Here is a 19,218-nt window from a genome sequence, read left to right on the forward strand (position 1 = left end):
ACCATCAAAACCCATCTGGATGAGTTCCTGTGTGCCCTGCTCTAGGTGGTGCTGCTCTGGCAGGGGGGTTGCACTGGATGAGCTTTCCAAGTCCCTTCCAACCCTTAAGATTCTGTGATCATAGGGGTCTAAATGCTCTGGAGTTGGGTTGGGCAGCTGGTGTCCAGACTCTTGCACAGCTTTGAAAGTTGTAGCACTGGATCCTATGACTTACTACTTGCATCTCTAGGCTGAAAGCTGCAGTATGAGTGACAGAGACTCTTGTTTTCCTAAGGCACCACTGTTCTGACTCTACTGACTCTTGTTGGGCCTAAAGAAGCAGCTGCTGCTTTCTGTTTGGTTGGTTGGCTCCTGTGGTTGCCATTAAAGAGAAGCTGCAGTTCCTCAGTGATCCACCCCATTTCAGATGCGTTCCCTGCTGTAGGATGCTTTAGTCCAGCTACTCTTCCAAGGCCAGGCTATTGTACTGCTCAAATCAAGACAAAGAATTAAAAGAAGCCTTTCTTTTTCCTCAGGGAGAAGATGCCATTCCATCATGTAACAGCTGGCTTGTTGTACAAAGGCAACTACCTGAACCGCTCACTCTCCGCTGGCAGCGACAGCGAGCAGCTAGCGAATATCTCCGTGGAGGAGCTGGATGGTGAGACACATCCCTGAGGTTTTCCAAGGGAGGGGCTGGGGCTGGGGAGAGGCTTGTTTTCACCTTCTCTGTAGCTGTTATCTTGTGCAATAACCAGAGATCTTCTCCCCATGAAGCAAGGAGCAAAAGGCAGGTTGGGAGTGAGATTGCTCAGCAGATCAGGGACGAACAAAGAGCTCCCCGACCAAAGTTCTGCTGAGAGCTGTAGATGGATTTTAGCCTCAGATTCTGTCCTTCTGCCTAGAAATAAAGGCAGCTTTTTGAAAGAGTAAAGCTGCTTTTGTGGATAAAACTTTGCAAGAGGAAAAGTTAGGCTAATCTCTTTTTATAAAGCTGCCTTTAGCCTTTCCTGGGAAGCTGCAGGGCTCAACCTGCCTTCCTGGCAAGTCTTCTCATTTGCTTTGCAGCCTTTCAGAACTGAGGCTTCTCTCTGTGTTTCAATATAACAAGATGCATGGAGGTGGCTTGTGGCTTAAGAAGCTGGAAAGAGCTTTAACATTCCCTTTTTCAGGTCAACGATGGAGAGCACAGACAGACTGGCCTCAGGGTGCCAAAGGCTACCAGGAAGGTCACCCACATCTGCTGCCTTGTAGGCTCCTGTGATTTCCTCTCTAGAAGCTGGTTGATGTTAATCCCTTCTGCCCTGCAGATGGGATGTGAGGCAGGTAGACTCCCAGTCTGGTTTGTGGTGGGAAAGTCTCTTTTGTAGTCAAGTTGTGGCTCCCCAGGGTCATTTTCTAAGCAAATGTTAATATTGTTGACAGATGGTCTTTAAGGGCTGTGGAACAAATTGAAGCTCTTGGTTTGCTTCCCAGTGGACATTTGGTACAAGCCATGATCATAAGCAGTGGTCTTGATGGAGAACTTGATGAGGGAATGATGCAAGGTGGAATCAGACCTTCCAGGACAGGTTAGAGGTGTTTTGGCAAAACAGAAGGCCAACATTTCTGCCCACTGTCTCCCTTTTCCCATGTGCCTTGGTGAATCAGACTGTGGTTTTCAAGCCTTTTAAACTTGGACCCTTTGGATTTGGTTTTGTGAGCTTTGCTTTAAGTGATCTTGTGTACAAGCAGTGTGCTTTCTGTGTATTTGTAACTGCTTCCTTTCCTTGCAACGAGAGTGTGCTGAATGCAGCTCAGGTGAGAAATGCAACGTGAGAAACCACTTTCACTGCAGCTTAGCCAAGGCATCAGGAGCACAAGGACTGCAGAGGCATCTTCTGGGCTCTTCTCCTGGGTTACTGGAGCTTTGCTTGGAGGTTTGAGTTGGTAGGCAGAACTGAACTGGCTTAGCTTCCATGCATGATGACAAATGATGTTGTGAGGTAGAGCTTAGCTGTTGTCACTCTGCAGGGTGACAGGGGTTGGCTGAGCAGACAGAAGGATGTTGGATGAGGTCTTGCAGTTTATTTCAAATGCAAAGAACAAGGGATTTTCTACTGTGCCTACCCTGATGAGAGCACCTCTGCTTTCATTGCCATTTTGATTTGCAGACAAGTGTCAAGAGCTGATACCAGTGGCATCAGGGCTGCAGCCCACTGTCAGAGCTGTCCTGCTGCATGAGGGAAACTTGTCCTTGATCTGTTTTCTCGCTGTTTGCATGGAAATGGTCTGTGGTTGGATGTGGGAAGGAAGCCCAGGCTCATTTCCATCCCCCCCTGTGCCTCCCTGCTGTCAGCCCAAGCCCCATGGGGTGGTCTGTGAGCCCTCAGCATCGCTTCCCACCACGGGTGCCAGAGCAGGAGGCAGCAGAGCACAGCCCACAGCCAGACCCTCCTCCCCCAAGGAGAAACCACCACTTGAGAGGCTGAGGATCATCTCTGTTAATTAACAGCAAATGAAATGAATTAGGTGTAGAGGAGTTGCCTTTTGAGAAGGCAGCAGCTGAGTGCTGCTAATGTGAGTGCTGCATCCATTTAATGTGGTCACTGCCCCATTAGAACTATGCCATTCAACTGGAGAGCAGCACAATTCATTCATCTCTGTTCACAAAGAGTCTCCCCCTTGTTGGTTAGGGCTCTTTAACTAATCAGCCATTTCTTCTCTGCCTGTTAAGCACAGGCTTCTTGTTAGAATTTAGTTGTTTTTTCTCTGACAGCCTTTTGCTTTTTCCTACACTTGTTTTCCAGGGCTTTGTGTCTGGCATGAAGATATGCCCCAGTTCTCAGCCTTAGCACACAAGAGCTCAACCACAGGCCTTTTTTCCCCCCACTTGCAAACATGGAAGTGGTTACTGAACTGATTTGTGTCTGCTCAAGCCAGAGCATCATAAGGAGCTGGAGATACTTTTGTGTGCACCAGCCTAGCCACTGGGAATTCTGTGTAACACCAGGTCAACAGTCACTGTCTTACTGTGTGTTGTCACTAATACTAGACCAGTCCCTGGGTGTGCTGGCAATTGGTGAAGGTATCACTGTTCACTGCCCAAACCAGAAATAGTCTTTCTGCCTTTTTAGCATAAACCACCTCAGGGTGAGTAACAAACTGTTCTTCCTTGAGTAGTTAATGTCAGTGTATGGGGAGCTTGGTGACTGTAGCAAGCTGTGATAACTCGATGCCAATAACATATTTGCATTTAGTATGACAGAAAAGAGATTCCAAATTCTCCTTGGTTGCTTTTTCAATGAGCTTTTGGTCCTGAGGGACTTCCAGCCTATTGAGAAATTGCAGTCACACATAGACAACTATTAAAGGTTTGAAGCTGGGGATGTGGCTGGGAATGTTCTATAAGGCTCCTTTGCACTAAAGGCTCCCACAAGTGCCTCATCTGTTGGGTTTTTCCCAGCAGATATTTTTCTGGGAAGGATTTCTGTCAGTCTGGGCTCCAGGGTGCTGCAGGGCCAAGGTGCTGCATGGCCCAGCTGGGCTGCAGCCTGTCTCCTCTTGCACATCCCTGCAGGGAATGCCAACAAAGCCTCTGTGTTTGCAGCCTGGGGATGGAGGGTAATGTGGAGATAAGGGAGTGAAAAACATCTCTGACTTGAAGTAGTGTAAGGGGGAAGGAGTCTGGGCTGTCAGGTGGATGTGTGCCACTCAGAGAGGGGTGTGCTCAGGGTGCTGCTCTGCCTCTTCCCTGACTGCCTATTTTTCTCCTATAACTTTCCTGACTTGCATCAGCCATCTGTCAGCTTCAACTCCACTCTGGGTTTTTTCCACCCTGCTTTCAATACTACACTGGCAGCAAAGAAAGAGGTTGGAGAGACAGCAGGTCACTGTGCCCATGGCTTGTCTGCTCCTAGCTGCCCTCTTTGCAGTTCTGTAGTGGTTTTTAGGAGGGTTTTTAGGAGCTGTCACTGTCACAAAGGGAATTAACTGGCAGAAAGCTCTATTAGGTGATGCTTAACTTTGTAACAGCAAGGAAAGGAGCAAGTCAAAAGGTGGCAGGTCGTTCATAACCTGTCTCTTAGGGACTGTGAGTACAGGAGGGTCTGAGATGAATGTTATTGCCATATGCTTAGTGGTTTCTATGCATGGTAGTACAAATTAAGGCTGGGAGGAGCTGTTTTACATATAGATTTTCTGGCTATTGTTGCTTGACATGAAATCGTGGCACAGTTTGTGCATGCTCTGTGGGTGCCACATCCCTTTCTAAACCAGCTTCTCTCTTCACTTTATCAACTGCTAGGCTTATTTTTAATAAAAAATGGTAGATGGAAATGATCATGTCAGGCTTGAGTCATCCTCCTCCATAGGCACTATGTAAAGGGTATTGTCAGGAGGTAAAAACATTTCCATAGTAGGAATCTGACAAATATCACCTGAAGGGAGGCACATGCATTATAAGTAGGCTTTGCAAAAAAGCCTCTGTGGCATGCATGCTTGTCAGTGTCTTGCAGAGGAAACCCAAGTGTGAAGCCCAGCAGAAGCTGTTTGTCCATTAAGATGTTGTGACAGACCCTTAGCTGAGCCAGGTGCCTTTGGAAGCAGCAGTGCCTGTGCAGGGGGAGGCATTGCTGTGTGGTGGCAGGACAGCTAATGGCATCTGGTGCCTTCAGCCACAGAGTCCCTGCCCCAGGTAGGGTCTGGGGCATCTACAAGGGTTTATCTGAGAGGTTAATTTGTTCTTGTGGTTGTGGATGTCAGCATGGCCAGCTTGATGCAGTCCTGAACGTTGAGGTCCAGAGTGGAGATGTCAGGGCAAAGTTGCTGTCTGCAGGAGCTTGGGGTGCAGGAATCTGGGGACTTCCCTCACTAGGGGACTTCTTTCTGTCATTAGAGATGGTACATCACATTGCAGGATATGCTTTACCTGGTTTCTGCTTCTTGCCAGCAGCCTCCCTTCTGTCACCTGCAGAAGCTCTTAAGTGGGTCACCCTTCCCTGGGCTCCTGAGGAAAGGTCAACCATGAACAGCTTCAGTGTGCTGGGGAACAGCTCCTAAATTAATGTATTGGGCATGGGTAAATGATGCTCCATATGGATTTTAACTGACCAGTTGTCTCCCTCATGCCAATACTGCAGGCAGTGCCAAGTGGCTGAAGGTGTGTTGGGGCTGCAGCCAGTTGTGGAGTCCCAGAAGCACGGTGAGGTGGGCAGTCATGGTGGCACGCTGGGTCCCTGCTGAGGGGGGCACTGGGTAAAGCAGTCCCACATCACAAACACAGCCATGCCATCTGCCTCTGGAAATAAGGCCAACATCAGAGATGCTCATCCTCTTCTTCATGTCTGATATGGTGATCCTTGGATGTTGGAAGTGCTGGGAAGGGAGGCCCTGCGATGCTGCAGAGCGCTGTCACTGTGCAGACCCATTTGGGGGTTGCTATTTATGAGAAACCCTGTGAGCCAGGAGGATTCTGGTTGATTCATATCTCACTTCACTCCTGTGGTATCAGAAAGGTTTGATAAACAGTCCCTTGCTTGCTGGCAAGTTGGGGCTGCTGTGCAACTCCTGGAATGTGTCTCCAGGTGTTGATTTTTGCCCAGATCTGCTCGTGTGCTACCAGAGATTTTAATCCTGCTGATGGGTGTAGGGAGCAAAGGGACAGGCAGAGTCCCTCCAGCCTCAACAGCCAGCTACCTGCACCGTGTCACTGCCTGAGACTGATTATCTTTGCTGTCCCAAGTGAGATCAAATGGTGTTTTGGAGAAGCAGTGTGCTTGAGGAGACAAACCCAGGGGTGAGAGAGGCATTAGTCACTTGACTGACTTATGTAGCAGCAACAAGCTGAGTCTGCTCTGCTCAGCTTTTTGTCAGGGTGGAGAAAAACACATTTAAAGTGGAAAGAGAAATGAAGAGAGAGCATCCTGCTGGCATGCAAGAGCTGCAAGGATATTCTCCTGGGGTAGGAAACCATAGAAAGGGACCATGCACTGTTTGTAGGTTTGTGCATGGGTTCCCAAGTCCATGCTTAGACTGCAAGCAGCCTATTAATTAAGTGGATGAAACTGTATAGAGCTCATTTTCTCTTTTGCAGAGAGGTTTATCCATTGTGTCTCTGCTGTGAGTGATCAGGGCTGGAAATGGAATAATTTATGTCTTATATTGGGCTTCAATAGTGTTTCATGTCTCTGAATATAGAACTGCAGCAGCGCTGTGGAGATTCTTTTGTGGACAGGAGCAGCTGCTTCTCTCACTTCTGCTGAGCTCCTTCTGCTACTTTTCCAGCTACTTGTTGTAATTGTGGTATGGGTTTCCTTGAGATTCAGTAGCCTCAGGTGTGAAGCAGCCTCCTTACAAGAACTGCAAACACTGGTGCAGTGGGAATGTCCTGCACAGGATTCTTGTATTGCAGCGTGCACCTTCGCTCCAGGCAGTGCCTATCTGGTGAAGGAGTGGAGCTGCTGATGCCAGGCTGCTCTCAGTGATGGCCAGTGATAGGACAAGGGGCAATGGGTACAAGCTGGAACAGAAGAGGTTCCAAAGCAACACAAGGAAAAACTTGTTCCCTGTTGAGGTGAGGGAGCACTGGCAGGGGCTGCCCAGATGGGCTCTCTGGGGACATTCCAACCCAGCTGGATGAGCTCCTGTGTGCCCTGCTCTAGGTGGTGCTGCTCTGGCAGGGGGTTGCACTGGATGAGCTTCCCAGGTCCCTTCCAGCCCTTGAGATTCTGTGATTGTGGCTGCTTGTCCCAGGCTGTGTGTGGCCTGGTCCCACTGAGCTTTCAGGCAATGCACCGAGGGGAAGAGTTACAGTCAGAACCGTGGGCTGGCCCAGCCTCATGAGCAGGCTCCAGGTGTCAGCCCCTGCCCCTGTGCAGTGTGTCAGGAAAGGCCCAGTTCCCCTGTACAAGCTTTGGGGAGCTTCCCCTTCCTTGTCCCCTGGGCCTCAGACAAACAGACTTCCATCCATCCAGCCCCAGCACCACCAACCCTTCTCTCTTGGCCTCCCAGGATAGCTGCTGCAATCAATAGCACGTCTCCCCCCTCCCAGGCAATGCTAATGTTTAGACACCTGAAGTGGCTGAGCACAGGGAGATCTGGCTGCTCTGTGTTTCACCAGTGAGGAAGACCATGTTGTGAGTGTTTTAGCTGGTGCATTGCCTTAGGGACCATCAGGGCTTGAAGATCAGCACTGGGTTTTCTCCAGCATCCTCATCAGGAAGGGGGCAGAAAGCTCTGGTTTGGGGGCAAAACTCAAAAACCAGAGAGTGTTTCCACCTTCCAATGCTTTACAGCCCTCCACAAGGCACCAGTACTTTGGCAGGTTGGCTATTCAGGGGGACAACCATTCTTTTGGGTGCAGTCTTTGGGAAGAGGCTCTGCCAAGGGGGGATGTGTCACCTGAGCTCCCTGTCCCCAAAATACAAGGACAAGCATCAGCATCATCTCTGAGGAAAGAGTCCTCAGAGCAAGAGAGTATAAATAAAATGAGATTGGCTGCCAACAAATTAGAATTGCAGGGACACCATCTGGACAACAATTAAAGAGATTGTTTGAACTCCAGCTATGCTGATGTAGTGATAGGAACTGACTGGCAAGGGAGAGAGTGACTGGTGGTGGATATTCAGTTACCCTTGGCCAGAGGCTTGAGGGTTTCTGCCTTAGTGCAGGGGAGAAAGGAGCCTCTTCAAGCTGGAAGAAGGTGGTTTTTGGGCAGAGGGATGCAGGGCTGTGTGTTCATCCAGCTCCTTCCAAATGTGCTGGTTTGGCTTCTCACTGCAGAGCTGCTGCTGAGGCTTTGGTGCTGCCTGATGTGCTGGGAGTGGAGTGGGGCTGGTGCTGCTCCTGGTGTCTCAGACACTGCCCCTTGGCTCGTGGCTCTCGACTAACTCACTGTCTGCATCTCTTCAGGCTGCAGGAACAGAGCAAAGGGAGCTGAGGAGCTAAACATGCTTTAAAAGGCTTTTCAATCTTGCTGTGACACGTTTGTACAGATTTTAATATGGATTTTTAATTTTTCATGCAAGCTTCTAGTCTGGGTCATTAATTTTCCAAGTTGCTTCCATCCCTTGCCTTGAAACCCTGACTTTAGCAGCTTGCTCCTATTCCAGGCAGTGTTTCTGTGTAGACTCAGGGGTCTCATCCTTACCTGCTACCTTATTGCTCTGCAGATGTGTTCTTTAGGACTGTGGCTTTTAGCTGAGGACAGGAGCCAGGGTAGGGTCAGTGCAGCCCAGACCTATAAGGATGTGACACACAGCCTGGGATTGGAAGCAAGGGAGACTAAATTCCTCTGCCTGCTCCATTTTCCAGATGAAGGCACAGGGAGCTGTGGATGCAGTGGGACATTGGTGTGTTGGACACTGCACATCCAGCCAAGTGTCTACCTTTGAGCACACCTCTTTGTGCTGGTCCAGCTCCCAATGGGTTCCTTTGGGATGCAGTCAGTCTGTCCAGAACATCTTTCCCTGAGAGAGGGAGACATCAATTTGTGGCTGAAGTCTGTGGCTTTTGGGGCTGAGCAGGGCTGGCAGTGCTTGTTTTGACTGAGTCACAGAATCTTAAGGGCTGGAAGGGGCCTGGGAAGCTCATCCAGTGCAACCCCCCTGCCAGAGCAGCACCACCTAGAGCAGGGCACACAGGAACTCATCCAGCTGGGTTGGAATGTCTCCAGAGAAGGAGCCTCCACAGCCCATCTGTGCAGCCCCTGCCAGTGCTCCCTCACCTCAACAGGGAAGAAGCTTTTCCTTGTGTTTCTTTGGAACCTCTTCTGTTCCAGCTTGTGCCCATTGCCCCTTGTCCTACCATTGGCCATCACTGAGAGCAGCCTGGGAGTGTCTTACCCAGCCCAGAGATGGAGGTGATGGTGCTTCTTTATTAAAGCAGATAGGAAGCTTTTCTGCTGCCCAGCTCTGTCCCACACCACAGGGCCAGGCCACTCAGCTCTGCAGAAGTCACAGCAGCTCTTGAGAGACAAGCAGTTGGTCTGCAGCTAAAAACTACTCTCCTAAAGCCATTTCTTCTCACTTAACTACACAGAGGCACACACAGATGTACACACAGAGAGGCAGGAGTGCAGATACCTATTTGTAGGTCTTTGCTGGAATGTTTTGTCCATCACTGATCCTTTTGTGCCTCTGTGTCCATAGCAGCAGTAATACTTGTGAAGGAGCAGGAGGGCAATACATCCAGCACTGCCTGGGGTGCTGCAAAGCCTCTGGGTCAGGCATCATCTGTGGAGCTTGCTCTCCATGAGCAATGGCTTTGCTTTGACTCCCCAGTCCCTGTGCCACTGTACCTGTGGTCAGAAATGAGTCTGCTGGTGACCTGGGAGGAGGACTGGCACAGAAGGGCACAGGCTTGGCACAGCACTGCTGCAAAAATGAGAGGGAGGAAAACCCAGTGATCTGAAGAGGGTTTCATCTGTCTCTTTTGAACATCTCTGTTTTTCCAAATGCCATTCAAAGCAGTGTGATGTCAAGGTTAGTGCTCCTGGCCTCGGTCTGGCTGTCGGGGCATCTGCTCAGCAGCAGCAGGGAGCATCCTGGTCCTGCTGTGCTCCTGGGCAGCAGCCACAGCCTGCAGCTGCCCCATGAGGACCAGCTCTGCTGATGGTGTTTGCAGTCCCTGTCCTCTTGCCCCTTCTTCCAAGAAAGTGCATTTATCTTCCTGAGGCTGAGGCCAGTGGCTTGGCAGAGAGAGAAGTTGCTTAGCAGTGTGTGAGTCCAGTGGGAGGCAGATGACAGTGATGCTGGGAATTAAACCAATAAACCTGGCTGTCCTCTCCCTCTGGCTGAAAAGCTTTGTTTCCCAGTTTCCTTTGCCCAGCTGTGGGTCCTGAGACCATCTCAGCCTTTGCTGGTATGAAAAATAGATGCAAGGGTTGTGCTTATTGAATGAGCTGTGCAAGGATGCTTCCTCCCAGGGTTTGCAATGAGCTGTGTAAAAATGCTTCCTCCCAGGATTTACACTGTGTGGCTTTCCAAAAAGAGCTGGGCAAGAGTGGAGGGGGAGCAGGGCAGGGACGTGGGGCAGGGTGGGTGATGATGGGAGGGAGCAGAGGAGCAGAGTTTGGAGCTGGAGAGGAGCAAGAGGATAGGCAGATGCATCCAGTGTTGGATTTGTTGTTCCCAGAGCTAAATGAGCTGGCAGCCAGAGCTATATCAGCAGTTGTCAGCTTTCACAGGACCCTGTGGCTGCAGCCACCAGCCAGATGGATACAGGGGACAGAGCAGGAGTCCAGTGGGGAAATGCTGCTTTTTCAGCTTGTCTGGCTTTGGTGACATTAAAGAGGATCAGTACAAACCCTTTGAAGTCAGACTTAGCTCCTGCCTGCCTGAGAAAACAAAAGGGTGCAAATCTCCCAAGGTATCTGTGATGCTCTGGGGAGGTGGGTGCTGCTTCCCTGGTGAGGGCTGTGCAGGTGCAGTGATGCTCCTGGTGAGGCACAGGGAGAGCTCCACCAGCTTTGCTTCTCTGCTCTGACACTTGGTGTCAGGGATGTGTCCAGGAGCACAGGGTGTGCAGCAGAGCTCACCAGAGCCAGGCAGAGAGCAATAGTTCATATAATGCTCTGTAAGCCTTTGGTGCCAGAGCAGCCACTGCAGTGGAGGGTGCATGGGCAGAAATCACTGCAGTTCCTAAAGCTGATGCCAATCTGGCTCAGGTTATTCACTCCCCAAATGAAATGAGTTAAACTGTGCTGGGTTTTTTGGCAGGCTAAGGTTAGTCTGATGTCCTGCACCTCTTGTGTTGCTGGGTGATGCTGCTCCATGCAGGGCTGTGCTCCCAGGGCAGCAGAGAAGGCTCAGCCCAGAGCTCTGTGAGTGGGGGATCGTGTTCCTTGCACTATGTAGGTTTGTGGAGGATGAGCTGAGCCAAGACTTTCAAGCCTACCTTAGCCTCTAATTCATCTCCACAGTGAATGACTGTTGTGCCCTGGATCCAGCTGAGAGGACTGAAAGAGAGGGACTGCAGGGGTGCTGTTGGGAGCACCAGCAGGACCTGTGTGAGCATCCCAACAAAGTCAAAATGAGACTTGACACAAGACGTGGACCTCGGTGCACATGGACCCAGTGCACAAAGATCTGGCACTGTTCAACAGAGGGGAAAAGCAGACAGGGCCAAACATCAGTCTGGAAATGGAATGGGTTGGATGGGGAATGAGTTCTTTAGTGTCACAGCATGTCCTGCCTGGAGCTGAGGTGTTGCAGGCAGCACTGCAACCCTTTGCAGCAACAGCCACGAGATGGTCAGAGCAGGAAACAGCTCCCAGAAATGTCAGCACTTGGAACTTCCAATCCTCAAGTACTGGAGAACAGCACAAAGTCTTTCATGAAATGTTTCATTTTCATAAGAACTAAAAACATCTGGAGAAGTGGAAAGCCTTGGCAGTGGCAGATACTTGTGTCTCTCCTGTCCTGGAATGCACATCATTAGGATATTGTTTAAGAAAAGTTCCTCTGTCTAAAGAAGCCATCAGAACACGGGACTGTCAGCAACATGTGGCATGAGGCAGTATTTTAGGCTGCTTCTTTTGGGCAACCACCTGGATGAGGGGACAGAGCGTACCCTCAGCAAGTTCCCTGATGACACCAGACTGGGAGAACTGGCTGATTCCCCAGAGGCTGTGCTGCCAGTCAGTGGGATCTCAACTGGCTGAGAGTTGGGCAGAGAGGAACCTGCTGAGGTTCAACAAGGACAAGGGCAGAGTCCTGCAGCTGGGAAGGAACAACTCCCTGCACCAGGACAGGCTGGGGATTGACCTGCTGGAGAGCAGCTCCAGGAGAGAGACCTGGGAGTGCTGGTCAATAATAAACTAACCATGAGCCAGCAACGTGCCCTCGTGGGCAAGAAGCCAATGGTGTCTCGGGAGCATCAAGAAGAGTGTGGGCAGCAGGACCAGGGAGGTGGTTCTTCCTCTCTACTCTGCCCTGCTGAGGCCTCATCTGGAGTCCTGTGGCCAGTTCTGGGCTCCCCAGCCCCAGAGGGACAGGGAACTGCTGGAGAGAGGCCAGGGCAGGGCCACCAAGATGCTGAGGGGACTGGAGCATCTTTCATATGAGGAAAGGCTGTGGGACCTGGGGCTGTTCAGTCTGGAGAAGAGGAAATTGAGAGGAGATCTTATTAACACTTACAAATATCTAAAGGGTGGGTGTCAGGAGGTTGGGACATCCCTTTTTTCTATAGTAGCTAGCAACAGGACAAGGGGTGATGGGATGAAGCTGGAACACAAAAAGTTCCATTTAAACAGGAGGGTGTGGAGGCTCCTTCCTTGGAGGGCTTCAAGACCCACCTGCACATGTTCCTGTGTGACCTTATCTAAATGGACCTGCTTTAGCAGGAGGGTTGGACTAGGTGATCTCTAAAGGTCCCTTCCAACCCTACCATTCCATGATTTCTGTTTAATTTTTAGGGAGCACAGATCTCATTCGTTTCCTTTTAACTGATTTCATGAGTTGGTTTGTAAAGGGAGGGGGAAGAAACATGGCTGTGGGACTGATGGTAATTGCTGTTGCTTCCTGAAGGTAGAAAAGATTGGAAGCCTCTTGGAAGTTGGAAGATTGGAAGTTTTTTTTCCCTTCCCTGAGCAGTTTTTCATGGTTGCACATAAGGAGCAAATTGTGCTTTGCAGGGACACAGTAATTTCTGCCTTTGAAATGTGAAACTGTGTTTGCCAATGTCTCTGATGGATGAAATGTCCATCACAAGTACTTAAGTGCAGGTTGTCAGTGCTTTGTAAATTTGATTTCAGTGTTGCAGGAGGGAAAATGAGAAAATAGACTTGGAGGATGTCACCAAACCTGCCATTGTCTCCTGCTCTGCCTCGGGGAGGTGGCTGTGCCAGAGGGGCTTGGCTCTCCCTCTAGAAAGCATCAGAGGAAACACTCATATCCCTGGCTGCATGGGCTGGGGGAACCCACTGACACAGTCACAGAATCTCAAGGGGCTGGAAGGGACCTTGAAGGATCATCCAGTCCAACCCCTCTGCCAGAGCAGCATTCTGTGCCTTGGGCAGGTGAGAGCCCTGGGACAGGCACTGCCTCCCAAACTCAGCTCTGCATGTCTTGCAAATGGGAGACTTTTCAGTTCACCAGCAGCTAAGAAAAAAGACAAAGAAAGAAAGGAGCAGGAGGAATTAGGGGGATCCTTTTCAGTTCCTTTTCAGTCTCAGCCAAATCAGCACTTTTTTAGTTTTCTTTTGCTTTTTCCCCCTGAATTGGAAGCTGGGGGGGTGGGAGGAACCTCTCTCATCTGTTCCAAAACCAAGTGTTTCATTTAGAGTTTGAGCTTTTTTCACTTACTTCTGTTCTGAAGATGTGGCAAACTTGTAGGTTTTGGGCTCATCAAGCCTTGTGCTTCCATGACAAGAATCCAAACAACCCATTTAGTTTCAGCAGGAGCCTGGTCAGGCTGCACATGCAGCCCTGAGCTGATGAAGTGTTTCACACAGGCTGGATCTGTCTTTCCTATGAAAGCACTTCAGGAGGCAAATTGTCTTGTTTCTTCTCTGGCCAAGGCTAAGTGATATTCCAAAGCTGGGGGGGTGAGGGATGTGGTTTGATGGTAGCTGTGGCAGTGCTGGAGGAATGGTTGGACTTAATGAGCTGAAAAGTCTTTGCCAGCCTCAAGGATTCTGTGAAGATGGCCATGGTGGGATGAAAAGGAGGTGTGGATGGGGTGTGCAGGGCTTCTTCCCATCCTGGCCAAGTGGAGGAGGATCCCCAAAACCTGTGGCTTCATGTCTGTCTGTCAGATGGTCTCGTTAGTGCTGCCAGAGGTCTGTGAGCAGAGCCCAGCCTGCTGGGAGCCCACGAGCTCTACAAATAGACAAGGTTTGCTTTGGATTGAGATGCATGAAGAAAGCACACTTCTTCCCTCAGCCCATGTGGGGGCTGTTTAAGGGGCTGAGCAGCTACTGACTTCTTCAGAGTTCATTCCAGTTGCCTTCCAGGCTTGTTTCTCAATAGCTTTGTTTTGGTGTATTCCCCATCTTTTTTTTTCCCCTCTCTCTCTCATTTTTCACAGTAAAGGGTGGAATATATGAGCTGAGGAAATGGAAGCAAAGCAAATAAAGAGGCTAGTTAAATATAAGGCTCTGGAGGGAGGTTCTGGCTGGCCTCAGGCTTTCCTGCTGTCCTGCACTAAGGTCCAGCATTTTCTGCCTGCCATTTCTTTTTGTGCTCTGATAATAGTGAATGAGAGACATGCTTTGGTTTCTGTAACTCCTATCTATAGGGGTAGGGCTTACAAGTCCTTCCAGGAGGAGAAGGTCACATAACAAAACTGCAAAGGGATATTGGATTAGACAATCATCCCCTCACTTACAAGCTGCTCACCATTAGCTATTGTGTGTTTATAGAGAGGGGTTTATGTTTTGAGACAGCAGTTGGAGGATTTTTCCTGCAGGTGAAGTTTATTGCCTTCTGTCTGATGGTGCAGCAAGTCAAGGCTCCTGGCTGGGTTGCAAGTGCCCAATGGACACCTTGTGTGTGTTGCTATGGCACGACAGGAGTTTTGCTGTGGGAAAGTGCTGACTCTGTAAAGCACTGGGTGATGTCTCAGGTGGTGTTTATTTGCAATAACAGAGGCCTGGAGCTGCTGTTTTTAGGTATTTTGTGCAGTTATTGAGGCTTCTAACAGTTCCCAGGGTGTTGTGCAGCATGCACGAATTCAGGGTTGGAATGACAGTGTTAAGTCCCAGCACATAACAAACTCCTCTGCTATCTTGTTGACCTTGGCAGCATGTGTTTCTCCAGCAGAACAGTATTTAAAGCCAGACATTGCACATCTGAATTTCCTGACTTGGCTGCATGGAGAAGCTGCCCATGAAGTGCTTTCTTGAGAGACAGAAGGGTTGATGTCCTCCTTACCCCAGCCAACACAAGGGCTGCTTTCAGCTTGGAAAGGGACTTTGTCTCCAGAGTAGAACGTGCTGGTTTTGCAAATGTGAAGTTCTGACAGAAGGAGCAAAATTCCTATTGCTAGAGCTGAGCTTTCAGTCTCTGTAGCTGAAAAAAAATCAGATAACTGGCTAATCTCCTTAGTGTCTGTTTCTTTTTCTAGCCAAAAGCCTTTTAGTACCAACTCCTAGCTGAAGTTTCATCCTCATAGTCTGAGTTTCAGCTTCTCACACTTATTGCTAAAGGACTGGATGTCCCAGCTCATCATGGGGTGCTTTCTGGGCTGTTTGCATGTGTGTGTCTTTGCACATGAGCACAGGTCAATTGACATCTTGTATCTGCTGGCTGCTCAGGATTTATCAGTTCCTGATGGCAGAAAACCAGTCCCATCCCAGTTTGTACTTCACCTGAGCCTGTGGGAATGGGCCAGCCTGAGCCTGGTGTGGGTTTTTAGACTGAGAATTGATGGTGGAAAAGGAAGCAGCTCTTTTGAACTTTAGTCCTTTGGGTAATTAGCAGGATGATAATTCATGTGGTTCATTAGTAATCACCCTTCTGCATTCCCACTGAGCTCTTCCAGCACTTGCTCAGAAGGCCTCTGAGGCTTTGATGGGATGAGAGCAAACCAAATGAAAAGAATGGACCAAAAGAGAAGCTCTGAGGCAGGAGGCCCATGAAACTGTCTGCTTGAGCTCTAGAAGGGATTAGACAAATTGCTTTGATGCCACCTTTGACATTTGCTTCCCACCCATGCAGAGAGACGCTTTGTGTCTCCCTCACAGCCTCAGCTCTGCTTTGGCTGATGGTGGGTTCAGGCTCTCCGTGGCCTCTGTGGGAGCAGGTGGGATCCATCCAGAGAACCAACACAGACCTTATCCAAAGGAGAGGGAGAAAGCCTGGTGTGGGTCACAGCTGTGGGCAAGGGCCACAGTTAGGTCCTCACCTGAAGAGCTCGTGCAGACTTCCCAAACACCTGATCTTTGCTTGGCCCTGGGGACAGATGAGCATTTCCCAAGGAGCTAAAAGGGAGTGAGGCAGCCTGTGCAACTCTTTACAGTAGCTATTGAGGGACCCTGAGCTTCAGCTTGAAGTTATGTGGGAAAATGCTGGACAGCTGTGACAAGCTTTTGTGGATGTCAGCTCGGGGCTGTGTGTAGGAATCTTCAAGCCATAAATACTTGGTGAGTGCTGCAGTGACTTGTTAATTTTAGTGGGAAAACCAGAATGTGTCAGCCAGCAAGAAAAGTGATACAAAAATAGTAGTAGCCCTTTTGGGAAGAGGAAATGATATTCCACTAAGAACAGCAACCCCAATTAAATGGGAGCCTTTAAAGAAGCCACTAGCTAATTACCTAGATAAGAATGAGGCAGACTCTCACACATGGAACACAGATGTATTGGGGAACTTTTATCTATATACATATGTCCAAGATGATTTGTTTTCTTGCCACAAGCCCAAAATTGTCTGTGCTTTGTAAATATTGTGGTTGATGGCTGTAAGGATTCCCAATGACATCAAGTTGGAAAGAGTCATATGGTCAACCACACTTCCCAGAGCTAGAGAATGTCATGAATGGCTCCAGCAGCCAAGCAGATCTTGGAGACACGACCCAGGCACGTTGCAGCCCCTGTTTTAACTAACCACTGGCATGTGAAGGCAAGGGAGCTCTCTCCCTGTAACCCCTGTGGTGCTTGGTGGCCTGGCATGACTCTGTTGGAGCAGAGCAGGTTTGTGTTACAACTTGTTTGTGCAAGAGGGATGATGTGGGATGTGGCTCCTGGCTCTGCTGCTGCCACGTGTGGAGCAGGACAGGGATGTCTTTGTGCTGGCATTGTATGGGGTGGGAGTGGGTGTCCTGCCCTGTTGCAGGCCTCCCTGTACCCACAGGGTGTTCTTCCCTGCTGTCACCTCTTCTACTATGAAATGACCTCTCACCACTTTCCCACATCACCAAATCACTTCTGTTTTGACAGGAGTAGCAGAGAGTTTGGAGAAAGTAGTTTTGGCATCTGCTGATTGAATTTGCACCAACTTTCACGTGGAGTTTAATTTAGACTGATGAGAGAGGCAGCTTTATGAGTGTAAAACTCCATTAATTACAGATCCTGTCTTAATTATAAATGGCTCTATTTTAAAGTGAGTTTTACAACCAAAATTAAAGCTTGGAGCAGTTCAATCAATACAAACATCAATTAGACCTGACTTTGTACTCCAATTAATTTATAAAGCTTTGCAATGAAGTGTAAAAAGTGTGCCACTTTGTACTCCTCTTTCTGCCATCTCTGGGCATTGGGAGGGCTCTGTGGTTTCATTAGCAGCCTCCTAATGATCAGCGTGGATGGAATAACAAACCTCCCCATGGGCTGCTTTCCCCCAAATGAACCAGCAGAGTTAACTGCTGAAATGGCCAAACCTGGCACAAACAAAGGGGAAAACAGATGCTCTTACAAGTGCTCAGATTACATGTGTCTTGTTCATTTGACTGTGGGCCAGTGAAGTTTGGGGGGGTCTCACCATAGAAAGCACTTTGCATGAGATCCTGGCTGCTCAGAGGAGCTCTGAGAGATCCCAGGGTAGGACATGGTTATTTGTCACAAATATGAGCCTGCTTAAGCCCTGTTCAGGTTCAGTGTTACCATCCTGGTTTTACAAGACAGGTAGATTTATGGCACAGTGTTTCTCTTCAGCAGCTTTGTCTACTTGGAGTATTTGGTGCTGTAGCTGCTGATTCTGGGGATGTGTGTCCTTTGCAACCCACAAACCTACAGGAGCTGAGGACCCAGCCCAGCTGAGGAGTCAGGGTCTGCTCCTGGTGATGTAGCACTGCTTGCTGGAACCCCTGGTAGTGTCTTCAGCCTGCACTGCAGATGGTGGTGAGCTCTTCTCTTGTGAGGGTGTGTGACACAAGGGATGTCTCACCACCGAGAGGATGAGGTGAAAGGACCTGAGGAGCCCCACGGGGAACCTGAGCATTAACAGATGAAGTCAAGGATCTTTTTTGCTTCTAGACTGAGTGCAGGTCACCTGTGAGCTGCAGGGAAACAGCAAACCTCTGTTCCTATAGATTCATCTGGGCATCCTCCTCCCTTCAGCACAAAGATGCCCTTTGCTCAGGCAAGGGCAAGGTGTTAGGAAGCCATGGAGCTCTCTGTGAGCTTTAGAGGGCTCCTAGGTGTCTTCTCCCACAGCTCCTTGGGGCAGAGTCTCTGCCTCCCCATCCCCTGGGGCAGCAACTCTTGAACCTTCAGTAAAATGAACAAAAACCTGTAATTTGAGCACGTGTGAGGTCAAATGTAGGAAGTGGGGAAGGGATGGGGCTAGCTGTTAGCATAGTTAGTGGTTTGTTTCTGGTGAAACTGGGTGTTTCAGTAAAGCTCTGGGCTGTGTAACTGATGGAAACTAGGAACCAAAAAGGAAGAGGCAGGCAGGCAAACAAAGCAAAACCCCTACTCTGAATTATCATAAGCTTTCCTTGTTGTTTTAAACCCTCTCAAGCAGAGCCGTTTGTGCTGCAGCAAGTTCTCCCAAGGTATTTTTAGATGATATGAGCAGAAAAATATTACTCCATAGCAAGCTGTTTACAAATCTGCTATCCTTGTTTAGTGCTAGTAAAACTCTCAGCTTGGTGTGCTGTGGAGCACACTAATTACTTGAGAGAAATGATGCAATGATGTGTCTCTGAAGGGATGCACATGGGCTGGGCCCTGCAGCTGGGCCCATGTGCAGTGTTTTCTGTAATGAAGCCTGAATGTTTCTGCAGCTTTGTTGTTAAAACAGGGAGAGCAAGGAAGGGAAGAGGCAGAGCCTGACAATTACTGGCTGCTCTCTGTGCTCTAATGGGGCCATTCCACAAATGGAGGGTTGGGCTGTTATCAGCTGATTTGATAAGGCATCACTGGCCAAGCTGCTGCTTTGACCTCTACAGGAGGCTGATGGAAATGGACCATTGGGTTCCAACTGGAGATGGCCAAGGTGGATGGCTACTGCTGGCCCACTAGTTTAGAAGTCCAGGTGTTGCTCTCTGTCACTCCCTGGGCCTTAGCTGGCCATGAGGTAGAGATAGCAGCCATTCCCTATCACACCTTGATGCATAAATCACAGAATCTTAAGGGTTGGAAGAGACCTGGGAAGCTCATCCAGTGCAACCCCCCTGCCAGAGCAGCAGCACCTAGAGCAGGGCACACAGGAGCTCATCCAGCTGGGTTGGAATGTCCCCAGAGAAGGAGCCTCCACAGCCCATCTGGGCAGCCCCTGCCAGTGCTCCCTCACATAAAGAGCAATTCCACCACTTTGCCTTGTTGCCCTGTCCTTCCTGAAGAGGACATAGCCACCCATGACCACATTCCAGCCATGTGA

At 49.4% G+C, this 19,218-nt stretch overlaps 1 protein-coding gene across 2 annotated transcripts in view; it reads left to right on the plus strand.

The window, feature by feature from the left end:
- Nucleotides 1-519: 519 nt before the first annotated feature.
- Nucleotides 520-19,218, plus strand: part of CALN1 (calneuron 1) — a 91,828-nt gene continuing 73,129 nt past the window's right edge. The window contains exon 1 of one of the 2 annotated variants that reach the window (XM_062012518.1): nucleotides 520-640. In XM_062012518.1, the coding sequence (XP_061868502.1) occupies nucleotides 523-640 (118 nt within the window). In that variant the 5' untranslated portion in view covers nucleotides 520-522. The remainder of the gene's footprint in view (nucleotides 641-19,218) is intronic. The other variant, XM_062012519.1, reaches the window with a different exon arrangement.

The sequence above is a fragment of the Colius striatus genome, chromosome 20 (genome assembly GCF_028858725.1).
Source record: "Colius striatus isolate bColStr4 chromosome 20, bColStr4.1.hap1, whole genome shotgun sequence".
NCBI classification, from domain to species: domain Eukaryota; kingdom Metazoa; phylum Chordata; class Aves; order Coliiformes; family Coliidae; genus Colius; species Colius striatus.